Here is a 21,090-nt window from a genome sequence, read left to right as displayed (position 1 = left end):
TATTTATTCATTTTGTTTTATGTATGTTTAAATTTTGTAACATTAGCATATTTTTATTTTGATCCTTTAAATAGATTAGGTTTTGTCGTATTAAAATTTTAAATAATATTATTTTTATTTAGAAAATCAACAGATTTTAATCCCTGGAAAAGTTATTCCTTTATTTTTCTTTCTTGTAAAATGTAAATTCATTTAGATGTAGGCAAATAATATTTATTTTTAAAATCTAAAAAATATGTAGGAACATCACATTCACACGATATCGTAAAATCCCATAAAAGTCACATATGAGAAGAAAAAAAAATAGTGATTTCGTACTTTCTTCGAATGGGTAAAAATAAAAATCAGTGTCTTAAACGGTGTGTATTTTTGTAGAGTCAAACGGTGGTAATTTTCTTTTCCGTTGAGTTAAACGCTCTTCTCATCGAGAATCATCTAATTTGGAAGAGTAAACCAAAGACAATATATCTTGGTTAAATTACTTTTTTGGTTTTGCTATTTGTCATAAAAGTTTAGTTTGGTCTTCAAATTTTTCGTTGTCTCAGTTTGGTCCTTATTTTCTTAAAAATGACTCAATTTGATTCTCACCGTTAGTTTGATCAGACGGTGTTAAAGTCAATGCCACGTGTCAATTTTTTAATTTTTTTAATTTTTTTAAAATTTTTTTTAATTTTTTTTAATTTTTTAGACTTGTTACTTCATAGTTGTGTCACGTGTCAGAGTGTGATGTGTGACACAACTGTGAAGTGACGATACATGTAAAAAAATAAAAAAATTCAAAAAAATCATAAATTGACACGTGGCGTTGACTTTAACACCGTCTAGTCAAAGTTAACGATGAGGACTAAATTGAGTCATTTTTAAGAAAAAGAGGACCAAATTGAGACAACGAAAAACTTGATGACCAAATTGAAATTTCATGACAAATTAAGAGACAAAAATATATTTTTATACACTGCTGACTATGACTTTCAAAGTAATGTATTATTGTTGTTATAGTTATTATATTGAGAGTATTTCCAAATTTTTTCATAAACATTTTCGTTGGTCTTTTTATTAAATTAAAATATGTTGAAAATTTTTATTCATAGTCCCATAAAATGCATTTACTTTTAGAGTTTCAATACTTGAAAATATTAAGATTAATAACGGGTGTTGTAGCTGAACACGGCAATAATCATATTAGTGGTTCTATTATGGGAACTTGATTTAGGTTAATCTTACAACTATATAAATTTAAATCCTGCTGCTGTCAAAAGAAACTTTATCAACTTTATCAGGGGTTTGTTTATTCCAAACTCCATAAACTTTAAAACTTGTTTTCTTGGGAAATTTTATAAACTCCTTTGGATTGGTTTTTGCACCCATACTTTTCTCCTCCACCCCCATAAATTTGAAAATTTCTTTTTGTCCTTCCATTAAATGGCAACGAAGGTTTCATGTAGCCACACATTTGTGCAATGTGTTCTGGATTAAGACCCAGGATATGCCAAAAGAGCATTTTGACAACACAGCTGAAGTGAAAATCGTTTGCATGTCAGTAGATGTCTGAGATTTAGACTTTCCATCTTTGATTATAACAAATTTTAGGTTTATAGTTTAGAAAGTTTTTAAATTGTATAATTTAAAACTCCCTAAATTTCAAAAGTGCAATTTGAAAAGGTAATTTGACGTTCAAAATATTTCACAATACAATTTTAACTTCTGAAATAAGAACACCTTCGAAATTATAAAATCTAAAATACCCTTCCATACTTTGAAATCAATTTCAAATTGTATAATAGAAAAAAAATCTTTTAAAAACATGTCTTTAAAATAGAAAATTTTAATTGGAATCCCACAGCCCCAAAAGAAATCTTTTTGGATAAAAAAAAAATACCTAGATTATACAATTTTGAGTAAACTATTTAAAGTATTTTGAACTTAAAACATTTGACTTATGGATAATAAGATCCAAAACTACTAACCAGGTTCTACAAATTGAATTTTCGAAATCAAGAAATTCAAAATATACACCACAACTGATAAAAATAACCAAACATAAATTTTGCACTCTCATCGTCACAACTGCAACAACAATAATGGTGATGATAAGAATTGATGGTGACAATGTGAATGGAAGTGGGAGCAACAATTGGTGACAAAGACAAAGCAATGAGAAAGTGTAGAAAAGATGAAATAGAATTAGGTTTTTGATTACTTAGGGTCATTTTTGTCTCCTACATACACCCCACAGTGTGTGGGAGAAAACCATGGCAGTGCAAAAAGCAATCCCCCATAAAACCAGCTATTTCGCGCCCACAAAAAAAAAATGCCAATTTCAAAAGCAGTAAAAACAAATTGCCACGCTCTAATCTATTAAAATCAACGGGAGGAATATCCAGCAGGCAACGGCTACCAAAAAACATGTGTTACAGACTGCAGCTCAAGGTAGCTTCACCATTTTGCACATCCACCGCACCGAAGGGGCTTTTATGACTTACTTTCTATAGCCCCCACCCCCTATATGCAAGTTAACTTTATGCGATGCAATGATTGCTTTCAGCTTCTTCCAACAGCAACTATACATCATGATGGTACAACTATTGTAATCAAGTTCTACATCCTTCAATCACTACAAAAGGACTCTCGGATGAAAATCAACATTAACCTCTCTTTTTCCTTGTTTACTACCGCCATTTGATGACCCACCGTTTTCTTCGCAGCTGTCTATGTTAAGCTTTGACACGGGCATTGTATCAAATCCATTGGCCTTCACAGATCCAGGACTCTCCTCCCTTGAGTTTGCAATTCTTGATGACTCAGAAGTCTTATTTGTCAAGTCACCCATAGCAACTTCTTCTAACAATTCCATGCGTTTCAAAGATGGGACATCTCCTCTACAATACCTGTGCCACATATTTCTGTAAGTTGACTCTAGACCTAAGGTAAATTTTGCACCATCACAGAGAGGGGACTTGGACATCACATCTCGTAGACTCATTCTCAAATTATGTAGTGAGGAAATGTCAGAAGCCAACTTCTTAGCCAATTCAACGTACTCATCTTCATTTCTGGCTATCAAATGCTCCATCCCTGGTTGTAATAAGTAAAATATTCAACAACAGTCTTGCAGCTACGGCCGAAAATAAAAAATAAAATGATGCTTTGGAAAGTAAAAGCTATAAAATTTTAAAGAAATAACAAAGATAAATTATAGTTTTAGTCTCCCTTTAATGTCTAATTTACAATTCTGGTCCCAATCCTCACTTTTGCATACAATTATTTCTTTTAATCTTACATTTTAATTCATTAAATTATTTTCCATGATACCTTAAAAAAAATTTAGGTCTGGGGTTGAATTAAACAACAATAAAGGAAATAAAATGTGCAATACTGAGGATTAAAATAAAACAATGAATTTTCTAAAATATGGAAACTAAGATCACACAAAAGGACCAAAATAAGGGATTAAAAATTAAGGAGAACCAAAATTATTATCTAAGCATAAAAACATCACGGGCTTATAACAAAAAAAAAATCAGCAGGAACAAAGAGAAGCAAACACAAGCCATATCAGGTAATAAAGGAAACGTTTGGACTACAACGTTCTCAAGATGGAAGACTTGAAAGTTTCTACATGTGCGTTAATAGTTATGAGGGTTATGTTGAAATTAGAACGTTATGTTGAAAGTTTCTACATTGTGTTTATGGAAAGCAATGTACAGAAAAATTTAGCACTTAAGTTTACACAATGCAGGGGACTCTAGATTATATCAAGTCAAACCTGTGGAACTCGTCAAATGTTTAATTCCATAATGGAGCACGGTACACACGTTAACTTCCATTGATGACACTTGAACTATGTAAGGAAATAAAAAATTATTTTATTCATCACAATGCCACCAATTATATTATCATCATCTATATATGTAATAATCAAAACCTTTAAAATAAGGGAATAAAAATATGTTGGTAAATAAATAAAAGCAATGATAATCACAAAAAAAAACAAGGAATAAGAGTCATATTTCCTTCATAGAGTGAAATCTTGGGAAAGTTGCTTTGTTATATGTGTCATTAGAGGGTCACCAAAGATGACAGTGAAGGAGGAAGCGAACAAGATTGGAGGTTGCAAGGAGATTGTAAAAGAACATGATTTTATAAAGAAGGTCTATAATGAACATTCAACACTTCCATTAATTGATAGTCAAACAATTATCATGTAGGACGTTGTATTTTGAGATTTAATTTTAAAACATGTCAGCAAACGAACTAAGCTATACATGACCAAAAGAACTTTACAATCAGATTTTGCTTCATCTTTTCGACTTTAGTCTACTAACTTTTATTTGTTAGTCTATACATAGATCCATGAAACTTAACCAATTTTTTGGCTATTGAATAACATTCATTTATCAGGAAGTATTTTTCATTTTAGTCAGAAAAGCCCTCTGTCCCAGAGTAGTGCTTTTAAGTTATTTTGTTGGTCATGAAAATTAAACAGAATGTTTTAAATTGTAGATGTTTTCTTCATTTTTCAGCATACTACTTATAGATCCAAGTAGCATTTGTCCCACCACTGCTAACCCACCATAGAAGTTTTGGGGGCAGCCGCAACACTAACTGCTATTCACTACAATGGCTGAACACATAAATTAGAATGGTGGTTATGGTAGAAAACTCTAAAATTGTAGGAGAATATGCATATATTGACAATAAACAAAAATTATGAAATGCTTCTTACCAACGTTTCTAAGAAGACTAACACCAACATTGTGTGCATGTACTGAACCAGCCATGGTGACACATGGAACTCCCATATATAAAGATTCACAAGTTGTTGTTGTTCCAGCATATGGAAATGTATCCAAACTACATGAAACAAGCCATAAGTGTTTATACAATGCATCACACGATCAAACAAAGTGCAAGGAATCCTTTTATTGGAATCAGATATATATTTTTCATAGTTATCCATTTTTCTAGAAACACAAACAATCAACAACAAAATAATAGAATGTTATGATTCACTGATATTAAAACCACTGCATGTTGAAAACCTATGATATAAAAATCATAAGCACAATCTTAAATTAAATGACAGTTTTCAAGGGAAAGACTAAACTTGAGAACAAAATAGGAAAATCTGAAAACTTCGGGATTCAATGGGTGGAAAGGTTCATGAGAACAATATAGATTGAGCTATTTCGTTGTTGAGGACTGAAGATGCCATGCAACTGATGAGATACATGCAGTGGGAACATCAGCCCAAAATTAATAAGGAGCACGACCATGGTATAAAAGAATTTGAGTTGTTTCAATAAGGTGTCTATTATTGCACTTCACCATCCCATTTTGTTTCAATAAGGTGTCTATTGTTCCAAGAGGTTTGACTAAGAATATAATGGGAATCAATGGAAGTTTGAAAAGAATGAAAGAGGTATTCATGACCATTATCACTACAGAAAATAAACAATAGAAACACCAAGAATTGTTATATGGAAAACAACTCAATGATTTTTCATTTAGAACAACCAAGAAGATTGAGGATAATCAGTAATTAAGTGAACTAAAGCAAAACGAGACAAAGCTTTGTTGAGAACACTCCTAGGAAAAAGACTACAACTATGTTTTCCTAATTGACATGACTCACAACAAAGAAAACAGTTTGGATATGGTACAAGGTGTTTAGGTTTGGCAAGGCTAGGAGGGTCCATTTGAGCAAGGATGGGAGAAGGATAATCCACCACCAAGTAAACATGAGCAAAGATCCGATGTTGATAAAGGCCATGACACTCACATTTAGTGCCAATCATCCTTCCTAAACTTTGGTCCTATAAGAAAACAAGGGCTTAAATAAAAGAATAACACAATTAACAAAAGAGGTAAGATGGCGAAGGGGTAATAAATTTAACCGAGATCAAGGGGCATAAAGGAGATTCGTCAATCAAGAGAGAAGTTGGAAGATGGACAGTATCAACACCACGAGATGGGGCTCGAGAGCCATTAAATACAGCGACAGGGGGCAAATAACTAGAAATGGAAAAGCATGAGAAAAGAGATCTATCAACATATTTAAGATCATGACATCAAAGTTGAGGATCCAAGACCCAAGCTAGATGGAGTTAATGAAACCGGTAAACAAAGGAACTAGAGGTATGACTTCCTAAAACCATTTAAAAAATTCATGGAAGAGAGTTGAAAGTTCAAAACTATCACAAGGGGGTGGCACTAGAATCAGGAGGAACAACAGGGGAAACTAAGCAACAAAGCATACCAAGTAGTGCGACCATGCAACACATAAGAGCAAACAATTGTGTGACTAAGAATGTAACAATGATCACACATGGGATATCATTTGCCCGATTTGCGAGGTTCACGCTGTAATTTTAACGCAGAGGAGTCATCAAGGGACAACTTGCACAAGACACAAGGACCAAGCAAAGTTCAATGTGGACACAGTCATAGACCCCATAATCTGGTCATAGATTGACAAATATTTTCTTGAAGCCTATACAACGTGTTCAACACAAAGAAAGTTTGTTGTTGCTTTAGTTCTTGGGTAGAAGCCACACAAGGAGGCAATATTTCATTGAAGTCTTGTAGCTGACCATAAATTTTGCCTAAGTACTCGGTCATCAAGGCATTTAGGACAATGACACTAGAGAGGTTTTGGCAAACACCATGGAGATGTTGAGTATCACGGTACATAACAATTAGGTATATTCCTAAACCCCAGCACATCTCTCATAAGCTCAAAAGGTAGGAAGGACGAATAATCGACTAATGAATGTTAAAAGCTTAGGCATCAACTTTGGACCACCGTGGATAATCTTTTTCATTAACTAAAGTGGCCAAACAATAACAGCTGAAACAGTGGCCAAACATGCTGCCACACATGACGAATTATGCCGATGCGGGAGAGAAGATTAATAGCAGTGGTCCCTTAGGCAAAGGGACTTCGATTGGGAGTCACTAATCGAAAAGCTAAGAACTACATCACAAACACAATGGTGCAGCAACAATGGTGGAAAACAGCCAGAAAAAGTGCACAATGAAGAGGCAATGCCAAAATTGGAAGAGACAATTTCTGGAAAAATACAGACATCAATGGATATAGGGTCCACTAAGAGGCCAGGCCATGGATTAGAATTAGGCTCCAGATACCATATAGAGATAAAAGATAAGGAGTCATATGATAGAATCCTTCTATGTCTAGAGCACAACAAAGGAACATCATGTGTGTGTGCGAGCGCACCCACAAGTATGTGTGCATAGAATTATTCAGCGATGGGCCCAGGCCCGCCGTATAGTAAAATACATCTAGCAAAAACAATACATGCTATCAACACATAAAATATGCACACCTTAGAAAATCTGAGTGTGAGCAAGATCATAAACACTCAAGGAATACATAATAGAGATATTACCTGATGTCCATTAGAGAATAGGCATGCATATGATCATGGTTAAGAAGAATAAGGGGCAAAAGATCAACACGTAGCGGTTCTAAGCCTAACTGCTCTAGTGTTGAAAGGAATCTTTGCCGCACGCTATCACAACAAAATGGTTTGCATTTTACCACAAGGCGGGAATTTGGAATTGCACACAATATCCTCGCCCAAACCTTCAATACCTTTGGTGTAATCTAAAGAAAAAGAAGTACACACATCAGAGAACACGACTTATTATCTTTAACAATTTGCCCTTGGTAAATGAAGAGAAAATACATAACGTTTTTTTAACATAATTGATACCTTAGCAAGATTGTTGAAACTACCAAATGTGATGAAGCCATTGGAAAGTGCTGGAGTTGCAGAAACAGGGCCAGCCTCAGGGGAAGGGGTGTAACAAAGGAAACATTCTGGCAATCTAACCAACTCCTCGATGTGTCTATAATTAAAAAAAAGTACTCTAAGAAAATAAAAAATAACAGGAGTTGTATAAAAGTGTTATAGTATAGGTCAATGACAAGAAAGTACTGAAGTTCTTGAAGAGATCTACTTCTGCTTTGTTTCAGGAGGGTCTGCCAGAGAATCAGTGATTCTATAATCAATCGTAGGCAATCCTGTTGTATTGGGATAACCAATCCAAGTCACCTGCTTGCAAAGGACACAAGTTACAATTTGCATGAGGTCAAATAAATACACAAAGCACAAAATAATAGCAAATGACATAATGAATGTTGCTATGAATGATACATACCACATCATATAACTTGATAACTAAAATATTAGTATTGCATACATACATTGAGATTGCTGTATGTTTCATTCAAATAAAAAAACAAAGATGCATATACTTGATATATATTCAAAATTAATTTACTTGGTGTGTGTGTGTGTAAGCATGTAAGCATGCATGTAAAGACATCATCAGGATTTCCTTGCAGGTCATCAAATATGAACAAATTTAAGTAATGCAAATTGACTGGTTGTGGAAAGAGTTGCTCAAGCTTCAAGGGACAGCACTCAAAATGGGCACTGCTTACCACAAAGAAACTAATGGTCAAACAAAAGTTATCAATTGCTATTTGGAGACCTTTACATGGAAGACCTGTTTCATGGAAGACCAACCACAGCTGCGGGTGGATTGGCTTTCATGCTGGATATTGGTATAACACCAATTGTCATGCTTCCAAAAGGAAAACACCTTTTAATGTTGTCAATGGCAGAAAACCTCTTCCGATATGAATTAATAAGACTGGAAGCTGTGAAAAGGGAGTTGACAGACAGAGATGAAGCTCTCTACTCTAGAGGAGGTTGCTCTGTGGCAGTAGGAATCATCATCCTGCTGTATTTTCTATTTCATTTTTAGGAATAATACATAATTTTTCTCATTATCCCTGTTTAATCTTCTACATTTTGGATCTCTAACATAAACACGGCTCTTAACCATTCAATTTGAAAAAATTAAAATCTTATTAATTCACAACATTTGAGAAATGAGAAATGAGAAGTTTATAGTTAACAATCAAGCTGCAGCATCCAAAAACATCCAACTAAACAAAGATTAAAAGGAAAACATAGACAAAAGAATATATAGTAACCATGGATAAGAAGTTACAAGCTGAAAAACAAAGAAATCGAGTTATACATAAATATGATTAAGTCTAAACACACCTGAACCGGTGCAGGCCGACATGCCATCATTCCCAATTTATTGTTTGCAGTATGACCGGTAAGTTCTACCAAAATATCAACTTGATCTTCTCTAACCATGTCGGCGACCTTCTTTTCATCAATTCCATAAATATCTTTCCAGATACCACCCTTCCTTGTAACTTTCTCTCTAAATCTAATGGTTTTTGCATCTGCCTACAACATGCAAATCAATTCCAAATTATGTGAAAGTCAAGAAAGGTGAAGTACTAAGATGTATGCTATTACAAATTCAATAGACTGCAAAGTATGTTAATGTAACCAAAGTCAGAATGTTAACCCCGCTAGCTATTAGTGCTGAGCCATCTCGAAAATTGGTTGTTTGGTAAATTGTAACAGCTGATTCCATGAAATCCTATTCCCGATTCTCCCAAAAAGAACTGCTAGGTTATACTTACGTTTGGCTTAAGATAAAAATAAGAGGTTAAAAATAAGTAAAAGTTGTTTATTAACTTTCACTTTTTCTTAGTTTGATATTTTACCTCCTGTCTTGGGTCTTGACTTTATAGGAATATATATGGCCTTCCTAAGTTTAGGTTTGGCTAGGCATTGGGTGTTACGTGTTAGCTTGGTTTAGTCTTCAAGTGAATTTACTTTTGGCAAGGGTTTTGGTGAGGTACACCCATGTCTTTTGTATTCCCTTTTTCGGTGATATGATTCTCTCATGTAATGGCCTATGATTGTAGAGCTTTGGGGTGTCAACCCAATTGGGATTGTAAAGTCTCATGGTAATGCCTAGCATGCATTTATGAAAAAAAAAAAACATGACTATCAAGGTCAATAACTCATACAACTTGATGCACAAGCATTACGCTTTTGTTCCGTATAAGCCCCCACACACAAAAAAAAAATAATAATAGCAAGCGAGGCAGGGACGGACTAGGGACTGTGACAAATGAAAAAATTTTCAAAACAGTGAATTTGGAAAAATGCATATAATTAAAAAGAGACTTGACTGATGGAAACTTGAAGGGGGAGGCAGAAGTCTATTAAGTTAGGTAGAGTTCAAGCTTTAAAAGTTTGAAGAAACTGAACAAATAAGGTAAAGCGAAAAAAACATAAACAACGCTAAAAATGACTTGTTACAAGAATCAAATAGGGATTGTAAATAAATGTTATGCTTAAGCTTTGACTTAAGACTGAACATATGATAAAAGAGATTAAGAGATTGATTATCTCACAGCTGATCTTCGTTATATATAAAAGCAAATTACACCAGGAACACCAAAAGGTACAAGAAAAACATATCTAGGTAACTAATGTTAATAAGTAAACACATCCTAAGCAAAACATATAACAGTTTCCAAATACAACTACAATTACCTATATTTAATAACTTTTCTAACACTCCCTCTCAAACTTGAGCATACAAATTGTATGTGCCAGGTTTGGTACAAATAAACTCAATTTGAGGTCCTCTCAAGGATTTTGTTAACACATTTGCAAGATGATCATCCAACCTCAGTACAAATTTTCTTAGATAACAAATTTTCCTGAATAAAATGATAGTCAAGTTTTATGCTTAGTCCTCTCATTGAACAATGGATTGGAAGCAATGTGGAGAGCAAGTTGGTGATCACAATACATCTTTGTTTGTTGGATCTCACAAAATTTTACTTGTAAAAGAAATTGTTTCACTCATACAAGTTCACAAGTGAGACATAATTGCCCTATATTCAGTTTCAACACTACATTGAGCAACCATATTTTCTGTCTTGTTTTTACAAGAAATAATCATTCCTCCAATAAGAACACAATACCTTATAGTAGAGCGTCTATCCATAGGAGATCATGTCCAATCAACATCACAATACCCAAAAATTTGGGTATTCCCTTTATCTTCATACAATAGAATATAACCACAATGGAAGGCTTTTTTACTGTGAAATATCCTAAATCAAGTTTCAAGGTTCCATTTTATATTTCAATTGGCAAGCAGCCAATATATCAGACACTTGTTGCTCAACAAACCTTTGCTCAGTAAAAATTACGAATATTTTAGAACTGTAAATAACCTAACAAATTAATTATGATCGAAAAAAAGAAACCATAATGGGGAATGAAACCTAAGACCAATTTTCTTTTCTACTGATGATTATATTTTATATTCAATATAAATATATATTGATCCATCACAGTTTTCCTATTGGAAAGCAGTACCAATAACTAACTGAACCACAGAAGAAAATTCTTCCAATGGGTCATGTGGGTTTCCAATAAGGTAAACAATTCCAAAAGAAAGTATTTCGATCTCCTAGACCATAGACTGAGAATCTTTCACCAACTAATAATTTTTATGGAGAACAAAAAAAAGTGTTGGTTAAGGACAAGAAAAAGCAAACCCTTCCGACATTAGTTTTACATTTCCAATATTAAAGGAGGTGAAACATTAACAAACATGCATCTCTGTAAGCCAACCAACAATGAATTTTATTCATGCTTGAATTTCAAGAGAACAAGAGAATATATGTCATGTCAGAAGCTTTGAAATTGCATTAATAGGTTATATTGCAAGTTGTGTGTGGGTTCACAATTGATACCTTGACAACTGCAGAATAAACAATCACTTTGAAATTGGAGTAGTCATGATAGACAAGAGGTGCTTCGATGAAATATGAGACAGAATGGGTAAAATAATCAGGCGAAACGTAGCCTATCACAAGGGGTCGGTCAGGATCTTTTGAGTTAACCCATGATGTGTAATGTGGATATAGTCTCATGAATCGCCTACCCCAGTTCCTGCATGTAAACATTTGATCCATTATAGTTTACAAGTTACATAATCAATTTTTGCACAAAAAGTATATTGCTACACAAGAACTGTAAATTATCCTTCATTAAAAATAACATGGAGCAAATAGATAACATAGGAAGAATTATGTACAAATTCAAAATAAAGTAACATAATATTAAACATTTCCTAAGGGTTTATGTTCAACATAAAATGGAAAATTACTATTCTGAAGTCACAGGTATTATCCCATCTTGCTACTCTTTAGGTATCAAACTAACACATTCCTTCGATGCTAATAGATATTTGAGAAACCACAGAAAACAGTTTATATCACAATGACCAAGGTAAGTGATCACAATGCTGTAAAACAATGCATTCAACTTAAGAAAGGATAAAAAACATTTCCCTCAAAAATTTGTGAACAAAGTATTTTTGAGCTTAGAAGTAGATAACCACCAAACTTTTGGTCTTCAAAAAACTTAACTAAGCTTTGAATTTATAATTTTGTGTTACTTTCCTAACTAGCACAACCAATCTAGAAACGCATGTTACTTGTTTATTCTTTCATGCTTCAAACATAGATACAAGTACGGGACCACTGCAAATAAAATGGTAAAAACCATGCAGAAAGCAGACGATAACATGTATCTTTTTCCAACACCTAAGGAAATTACACGTCATTAAAAATTTATGTGAAATCAATGGAGTTAACTAAATACTACCAATGATAAAAACTCAAGTATAAAGAAGTTCATTAGAGAAAGCTGTAACCTGTGAACCTCAAAAAGTGTGTCATCAATTCCTTCATCTATGTAATTCATTGCAAGTAAGCGGTTCTGCATAATATGGTACAAAATGAGACATTGTATACAGGGGATAAAAGCTCCAAAGATCAAGAGATAACTTTAGCAAAAGGACAAAATACATTCATCCCCCCATTGTATCAGAACCTGATTTTAATGTGTAAAAGAATCAAATTATGGCAAAATATTTGAAATTGAACAAATAAAAAGGTTACTCTCGATACTAGGCTGATGTAACTAGGCTCTCAGCATTACCAATGCATAAAGTAAAGACAATTACAGAACAATATATATAGACATAAATATATGTATATAACGTCATAGTTTAAACTCCTAAAATCCTCTGTACAAATTTAAATATTGGAAGTACTATTAAGGCCAGAAGAAAAGATTAAAAACATCAGGATTGCGACACTTAATTTTAATTGGTTACACCAAGACGGTATTTACTAAGAAGTACAAAAAAAGTAAGTACAATCCAAATTATATTCATTTCCATACCCAACTTTCCTGGATTCCTAGAATGTTCAATCCATACCAGAAATTTTAACTAGATTGGAAGAAGCATAATTCTGGTCAGGAGAAAATAGTAAAAGCACTTCCGAATTTGACCATTTAATCTTAATTTGGCCATTTAACTCTCTAAAGGGATTTCCATGCCCACTGCCATTGATTCCTAAACTAGTCAATACCCCCACCCTTCACAACAAAGCAAAAGATTCCCAAAGGATGAAAAATCTTGGATATATATAATTGCATGTTGGTCTTATATGTCGTGAAACAGAAACAAACAGTGTACAGTAATCAAGATTCAAAAGTATACTTCTCACAGACCAATAGATGTCCATACTTTCTCTGCACACAAAGAAGCAAGATTTACAAGTACTCATTCTTGTTCCCTTGCCCTTCCACAACTCAATATTACCCTTCCATTGTCTCAGTACAGCCTTACGTTATCCATAAAATATTACTTAACGCTTTGTTTAGTTCTGGTCATGGAAAGATGTAGGGCAACTTTGTTTTGTTCTAGTCAAACGTTAGAAACATTACACATTTATTCCAGAAAGTTAACCTTTTAAACAGCAATTTTATTTTATCACTTTACAACCAATGTCCCAAACTAGAAGCTCACTCTCTCACAAGAAAACTTAACCTCAATACCCTATATCATGGTAACTATTAATATGCATACATAATAGGCACCACCATAATAGATCTAGTTTAAGTTGAATACTAGTTCATATATAAACCTACTCCTAACCGAAGATGTGGCGTTATGCTTTAATGCATGATTGCACATGTCTAAACAATTTACAGAACACAAAGGACGAAATGATCACCCATTATGCACCACACCTGACCAGCATTCCGAGAATCAGGATCAATCTTAAGACATTGCTCATAAGCATTAATTGCTCCAGTTATATCGCCAGCATCCCTATAAAGAACTCCTGCACAAAAATAGAGAAGATAAGCATATGACAAAAGGACGTACTCAGAACTTTTCACTGCCATATCCCTTCTGCAAAAACTCATTTTTGTAATTTTTGTAATTAAATATAAAGGAAAAGACGGTAACAAACACACAGTTACATTAAATCTTTCAAAACCACTGTAGGACATTATATTGCTCCAAATAATGTTTCAAACCAATTTTACTTATCTTACCTTTGCTTCAGCAACACTAATATCATTTCAATATAGGAATTCTTTTGGTTTACATTATTCAAGATATGATTTATAACCAGCTACTTGGTTAATCTCTAGGAACAATATCAATTGAATAACTACTTAACTACAACAGAGAAGACCCAACCAATGAGAAAACAAGCATAATTATAGTATTCAAGCATTATTTGCCATAATCTTTTGCGACCATGATAGAAGTTCAAAATGGAACTCAATCATAATTAAACTCCTGGGAGAAGCAAGCACACCACTAAAAAGTTAGTCGAGCAAGAGCCTTGATAAACCACGCATCTAAATCCCATAATTCCAGTGTAGGGCTCTAGTCCCATTCCATGCAATAGATCCTAACACCACACAACTATCCATATCTCCCATACCCATGCAGGCTAGGTGTGCACTATCCTTTTGACTAGTCCGAGGAGAACAAACAATATTATCAGTGTCACTACCCGCACCTCTCATTTACAGCTGAGAGACATGATTTAAATAATTTAATATAATGGATAAAAACATCAGTGATACATGGCCATTGAACTGACTCATAGCAACCAGCAAACGTAGAGAAATATGAATCAAATAATACAATTCACATCTGATTAAAGAATAACCTAGTCTAGATTATGCTGGTAAGTTGTCATTCGTAAATCTGCACAACCTTAACTATGACAATTACTACTAAATGCAGTCAAACACAATAACCAAACAAATAATTACAGAAAAGATAATAAGACCTAGGTTATTGTATGCTTCTGCATATGTCGGATTTGCAATGATAGCTTTCTCAATCATACTTGCAGCAGCATCCACTTTACCCTGGAGAAAAAAGGAAACATTATCACTTACTGTAGATATTCGACAACTCACAAAATTCAGTAATTATGCAAAACTTAACCTGGACAGTGTATACAACACCAAGATTATTCAACGACTGTGAAAAATTAGGTTTGATTGACAAAGCAAGCTGCAAAACAAGAATAATAAATCATTAAAAATTTATGCAATCCAGCAATGCTCAAACAAAATGAGAAGGTCATCACGGCTACCTGGTAGCATTCTACTGCTTTATCAAGGTTTTCACGATCTTTGTATATAACACCGAGATTGTTACATGCTTCCGCACAATGTGGATTAAAGTGAAAGGCGAGTTCATAGAATACAATGGCCTAAATTGTAGATTGAATTTCCAACAATATAATTAGTATAGACTAATACACACATCTGTCATATCATAATAAAACATGTGCAGAAGTGTGATAGAATATAGGCATGCCTGTACTCAACGTACCATATCAAACTTAAGCATCTCACCATAAGCAACCCCAAGATTATACATGGCATCAGCATAATGCCAGTTGTAATACAAAGCTTTCTTATATAAAGCCACACCTTGGTTGATGTCCCCCTCCAATTTAACCTATAAACCAAAATAATAATCTTAGTAAGATAGAAATGATTCAAAGATGTATCTCGTCGAGGATGGGAGGAGAACAACAGAATGGAGCTTCAATTATGTGACCACCATAGGGGACTAGAAGGGTCAAATATATGCAGCCTCCCTCCCACCCCAAAACAAACAAAAAAGCAAGTGACGAGGCTCTTTAAGACACCAAGTCACAAGGCGGAAACTTACTGTTGTACCAAGGAAATATAGGAAGTAGGAACATTAAATGGAAAGTAATTACGGGTCTGAAGCCATTACTTTGGATTTTACAAAATTGTTTAATTTTCAGCGAACAAAACAACTACTTGTATTTCCTCAAAGCCCCTTTAAAATTAAGATGAAATAAGTTAAAATGCTAGTCATTAAGCAACAAACCCAACGTTTCCATTTCAACCCTACCAAACACAGAACTTTACATTGCATCAGAATCATTTTTTTACATGACAATCTTCATTACAAATTTACCACTATTGCATTAAGATATTAGCAATAAAATGCCTCTATACAAGTTCTATTTTAGTTGAAAATAAAGATGTAAAAAAATAGCTATTGCATAATTATCATTACGTAGAATTTCAGATGTGTCACCTTCGTTCCTAAATCTGTCAAAGCTATAGCCATATTATTCTTTGCAATCTCAAAGTTAGGTGATACAGTTAAACACCTGCCACAAAACATCACCTGGTTATAAGACCCAACAGTAAAAGTCAAGTCAATAAAATAAATTAACAAATAAAATTTAAATTATTACAGGTTCTTGGATCAGAAAAAAACACCCAGCTCAAGATATAGAGTACCTATCATAACAAGAAATAGCTGAATCCAAGTCACCACGATTTTTATAAATCACACCCATATTGCAATATGCTTCAGCATAAACTGGCCTCTCTGCTGCAGCTTTTTCATAGAAGGTGAGGGCCATGTCATATTGCATCATTTCTGAATAGACCACACCGAGATTGTAGTATGCAGGCTGAAAAAGCCATAGAGTATAAAAATATATATCATGCAAATTAAAATCTATACAAAATTGGTAGCTTTAAAGATAAAAGCAAAGTATTCAGAATACGAGAAAATTACAGCATAATGTGGATCTACTTTGAGGGCTTCAAAATATTTTTTAATTCCTTCCTGAGTGTTTCCAGCAAGCTTTGTGTTGGTACCAATATCTGTTAACACAATGGCAAGGCATTCAGCAGCTGCTCTGTATGAAGGATCCACTCGTAAAGCCTTCTGATATGACTGTTCCAAGTAAATAACTTCATTAACAGAAATAAATTCCACATAAATTTCAACTTGTAGAAATACTAGCATGGTACAGATCAATTTGTATACTGTGAAGCTTTGACTTTGAATTATGAGATACATGGATGAATAAGTGTAGTTCAGTGTTATTAATGAGAATCACATGATTCAGCAATTCATTAGTTTTTTACCTTTCATCAATTCTAGTTCTCATTAAAATGATTGAAAGCCAGATGAGTACATCATTGCAGTGAGATTGAGAATATAAACAAAATTGGGTAAAAATAGGCAAATTGGGCAATGTGAAAGTGAGAAAGACTTGCAAACCTATGCCTCAAGATTTTTGGATTGAGTGTAGTATCAAGTTCACTAGTGTAGTTCGCTAGTGGCTTATTAGTGGAGATATTCCTGGTATTTTTACCACTCACCCTTGGATTCCCAACAAACAAACCACTAATTGAAGAGGAACTGGAAGAGTACTATTATGCGCACCCTATTTGATATTTCACTGCTCTTTTTTACTCTTCTGCAACGGGGGTTTCATTTCACTCCATTAATCACTTATTCCAGGCACTATATTGAGTAATTTAAAATTGGTACATTGAACAATACATTATCATGCATATATGATATAGTTCACACTATTTTTTCATTATGTTATTGGAAATTACAATTTGATATTGTTAACATTTCAAAAAAGAATCAATTGCAATTAAGGTAGGACAGCCAGCCCAGTAGCAGACAAAAATTTCAGTCATGTCATAGCATAAACTGCCATAAATATCCTAGTTCATAGAACACAACATTATCTTCCCACTAATATGTATATTTGTATGTATATCTTAAAAGATTAACTTTAAGACTAATTCAACCTCACAAAATAAACTCATAAGATGATGTTTGCCCTCATTTATATACTATAATTTGATCATATTTCTAATCAATGTAGAATCTCCAATATACCCCTGTACACCCAAAACTAGACATCTCCACTCGCAATAATAGATATTTAGGGATAGTCCAATAATAACTTGATACCAAGTGTCATGATAAGTTCTAACAAACCTCACTATGATATGTTTTAGTACCATTTTAGAAAATGAACTATTAAGTCTAACCCACACTTAAAAACTGACTTATAAAATGATATTTTCACCCGGTTAATGCTATAATTTGATTATAGATCTAGTCCACGGGGCATATCCATCAATATATATAACACTTACATTTAGTACAACTTCATTCAGTATAACACACTTATGTGCGGCATTATGACTTTGAGAACTTCATAACAAGTACATATCCAGAACACAATAAGACTGTCATAGCATAAACAAAGCTACATTATAAGCCACAGTGAATCTTTTACAGCAAATAACCCAGCATATGAAGAGAGACGGCGTCAAATCAACAAATAAACCTTTTACAACCTCGAATTCCGACTAGTAAAAATACAACCTCTGAAAAGAATGGGAAAATTTAGCGGTGATAAAACACATCATCCACATTGCTAACAGTTGATCATTCTGAAGAAACAATACAAAAGAAAAGAAAAAGAACGAAGCAACAATATCAGCAACCAAAGTTATTAAACAGAGGTAGGCATACCTCAGCAGCCTCCACCAGGCGACCATCGTCCTTATACAAAATGCCGCAATGTGTGAGAGCACGAGCATTTTGAGGATCCAGCTTGATAGCCTCAAAAAAACTCTCAAACGCAAGCCTTCCCTTATTCTGCATCTGAAGGCATATCCCTTTCCCAATGAGCGCCTCCACATTTGCACCATCGCTCTCCAAGACACGCTCGTAGATAACAAGAGCGTCAGCAAACTTGTTCCTCGAACGCAAGACGTTCGCATAAGAAACGCTGTCGTTCCCTTCACTACCAGCAGAACCACTAGACTCCAAAAACCCGTTGTTTCCATTTCCCGCTAATTCCCGTTCACTCCCACTCCCGTCGCTATTCTCCGCCCCTGCCATCTGCAGAAACAAGAACAAAAAACGGAATTCGCAATTGCAGCGACTATGTCAAGAAATTGCACAATCACCATTGTGAGTCTATAGGAAAATAGTCAGAATTCATGAACACAAAATCGATCGCAGCTGAAGGTGAGAGGACGAACCCTAGCGAAGAAAGAAGCGGCGGAACTGTCCGGCGGTGGAAGCGGAGGGAGCCAGAACCGATAAGATTGAAGAAGCGAAGGTTTCGAGGAAGCGATTAGGGTTTTGCGAGTGCGTGTGAGGGAGCAGAGTGAATAGAAACAGCGTACATAGGGAGTGTTATTTATTCAAAAGAGTAAAACTAAGAGTAAAGCGTTCTTCATCACGCTTTAGTGTAATGAAAAACTTAATCGGTTGGAGAGAGAAAGAGGTAGTCAAAGTTGGCAACTCAGCATACAAAGTAACTAACTCTCTGTGCCTCTAACAAGCCAAGTTAAGCCAAGTTGGATGTGTACCAAATAAACTCGGAGCTCTTTCTACAAATACACGTTCGTTGAACCGTTATAACACACCCACACCGTGTAATGTTTTATAAAAGGAAAACATAGCCCATTAAACCGTTATTGGAAGGAATGGTATAAAAGTTTATCCTGTAAATATGAAAAATATTTTTTAACAATTCAATTTTGACAATTTTCTCTTACAATCTGGTATAATATCTTTTAAGTGACCTTATTTTTTTATTTTTTCATTTTTTTATATTTTAAAACTATTCAAAAGATGTCATGCAAAATTGCAAGATAAATTTGTCAAACTATTATTGTCCTATAAACATATAAGAGATTTTGTAGATAGATATTTGAAATTTTTGTTTTTTTTATTCTCTAGTTTTATACAAGGGTTGTGATGGTAAGTATGTAGTTTGTACTAGTTGTTCACCACATCAAATTCAATTTGAAAAATTATGCTTTTTTTTAGAAAATTGCATGAAAATCACTTTGCATCCAAATCATTGCTATAGTTGGGAAATTTAAAACAAATATAATTAAAAAATATATATAATAAAGAGAATGGTTATGAATAAGAGATAAATAAACATTAGTTAGGAAAGATAAATACGATACAAAATTTCCTCTTTAGTAGAATGGTCAATGTGCTTAATAAACATTAATACCTATTTATAAAATTTATAATATTTTTTTTTGTTTAATTACTTGTTTTAGTCCTATATCGATTGGAACGTTTCACGTTGATATTTGCTCTTAACAAAGTTTTAATTGTGTTATAACTTTTAAAAAATATTTAATTGCATTCTAATTTTTGAAAAAGGTGTTTCAATTATATACTTTTCAAAAACAAATTTACTAATGGCATTAACAACATGCCACATGTGAATATAGTGTTCTATAAATTACTTTTAATATTTTTTTTTGTAAAAATTTTTGTTGTCACGTGTCAGGTTTATGCTGCGTCCTGTGACATTATAAATGTCATGTGACAAAAAATTCACATATTAGTATCGGTGTCTTAATTAATTAATTAATTATATATATATATGTGTGTGTGTGTATATCTTTGATTCAACTTAATTCCTACATATGTCTAAATTGAATCAGAAAGACACATGTAAGGACTGAATTGAATCAAAGAAACATATATATGACTCACTTGAAATCAAAAGATGACTCATGATTGCGTCTAGTCACGTAACACTAGTAATGTCACATGTCACACCAGGAACCTTATAAGTGGCAACAATTTTTTTTCTACAAAAATTAAAAAAATCACAAATTGACACCATTACTAGTTTTTTTAGAGGACCTAATTGAGACAATTTTTCAAAATCTATGACGTAATTGAATCTTTTTTTAAACATTAAGATGTAATTGAAACTTTTTTCACGACGAGAACCAATTTAAAACTTTTCAACCAAATGGGAAACCGAGTAAGTAATTAGGCTTATTTTTTAATAATGTTATATAGTAAAAAAATCAATAATTACTGACGATCAAAATTCATATTTAGTTACCAATGATTAAAATTTGTCGATAATTATAAACATCTAAAATATGTCGATAGTTATAGACGACCAAA

General features: G+C 33.6%; 1 protein-coding gene across 2 annotated transcripts; it reads right to left on the bottom strand.

Annotated features, from left to right (window-relative positions):
* Window positions 1–2,165: 2,165 nt before the first annotated feature.
* On the bottom strand, window positions 2,166–19,495 carry LOC114174598 (probable UDP-N-acetylglucosamine--peptide N-acetylglucosaminyltransferase SPINDLY). 2 transcript variants are annotated; one of them, XM_028059430.1, is made up of 18 exons: window positions 19,179–19,491; window positions 18,664–19,035; window positions 16,891–17,052; window positions 16,608–16,783; window positions 16,399–16,474; window positions 15,655–15,783; window positions 15,413–15,532; window positions 15,262–15,330; window positions 15,101–15,182; window positions 14,037–14,131; window positions 12,649–12,713; window positions 11,684–11,882; window positions 9,105–9,299; window positions 7,987–8,081; window positions 7,740–7,875; window positions 7,413–7,630; window positions 4,727–4,854; window positions 2,166–3,075 (listed from the first exon to the last, which is right to left on the bottom strand). In XM_028059430.1, exons 2-18 carry the CDS (start codon window positions 19,033–19,035, stop codon window positions 2,615–2,617), a joined length of 2,778 nt encoding a protein of 925 aa, XP_027915231.1. In that variant the 5' UTR covers window positions 19,179–19,491; the 3' UTR covers window positions 2,166–2,614. The 2 variants fall into 2 exon arrangements, with proteins under 2 accessions (XP_027915231.1, XP_027915238.1); XM_028059437.1 differs by lacking the exon at window positions 2,166–3,075 and adding an exon at window positions 4,000–4,624 and having other exon boundaries at window positions 19,179–19,495.
* Between the last annotated feature and the right edge of the window lie 1,595 nt (window positions 19,496–21,090).

This window comes from Vigna unguiculata, chromosome 1 (genome assembly GCF_004118075.2).
Source record: "Vigna unguiculata cultivar IT97K-499-35 chromosome 1, ASM411807v1, whole genome shotgun sequence".
Classification (NCBI taxonomy): Eukaryota; Viridiplantae; Streptophyta; class Magnoliopsida; order Fabales; family Fabaceae; genus Vigna; species Vigna unguiculata.
Note: the sequence above shows the minus strand (reverse complement) of the source record. Positions and strands in the feature narration are given on the sequence as shown.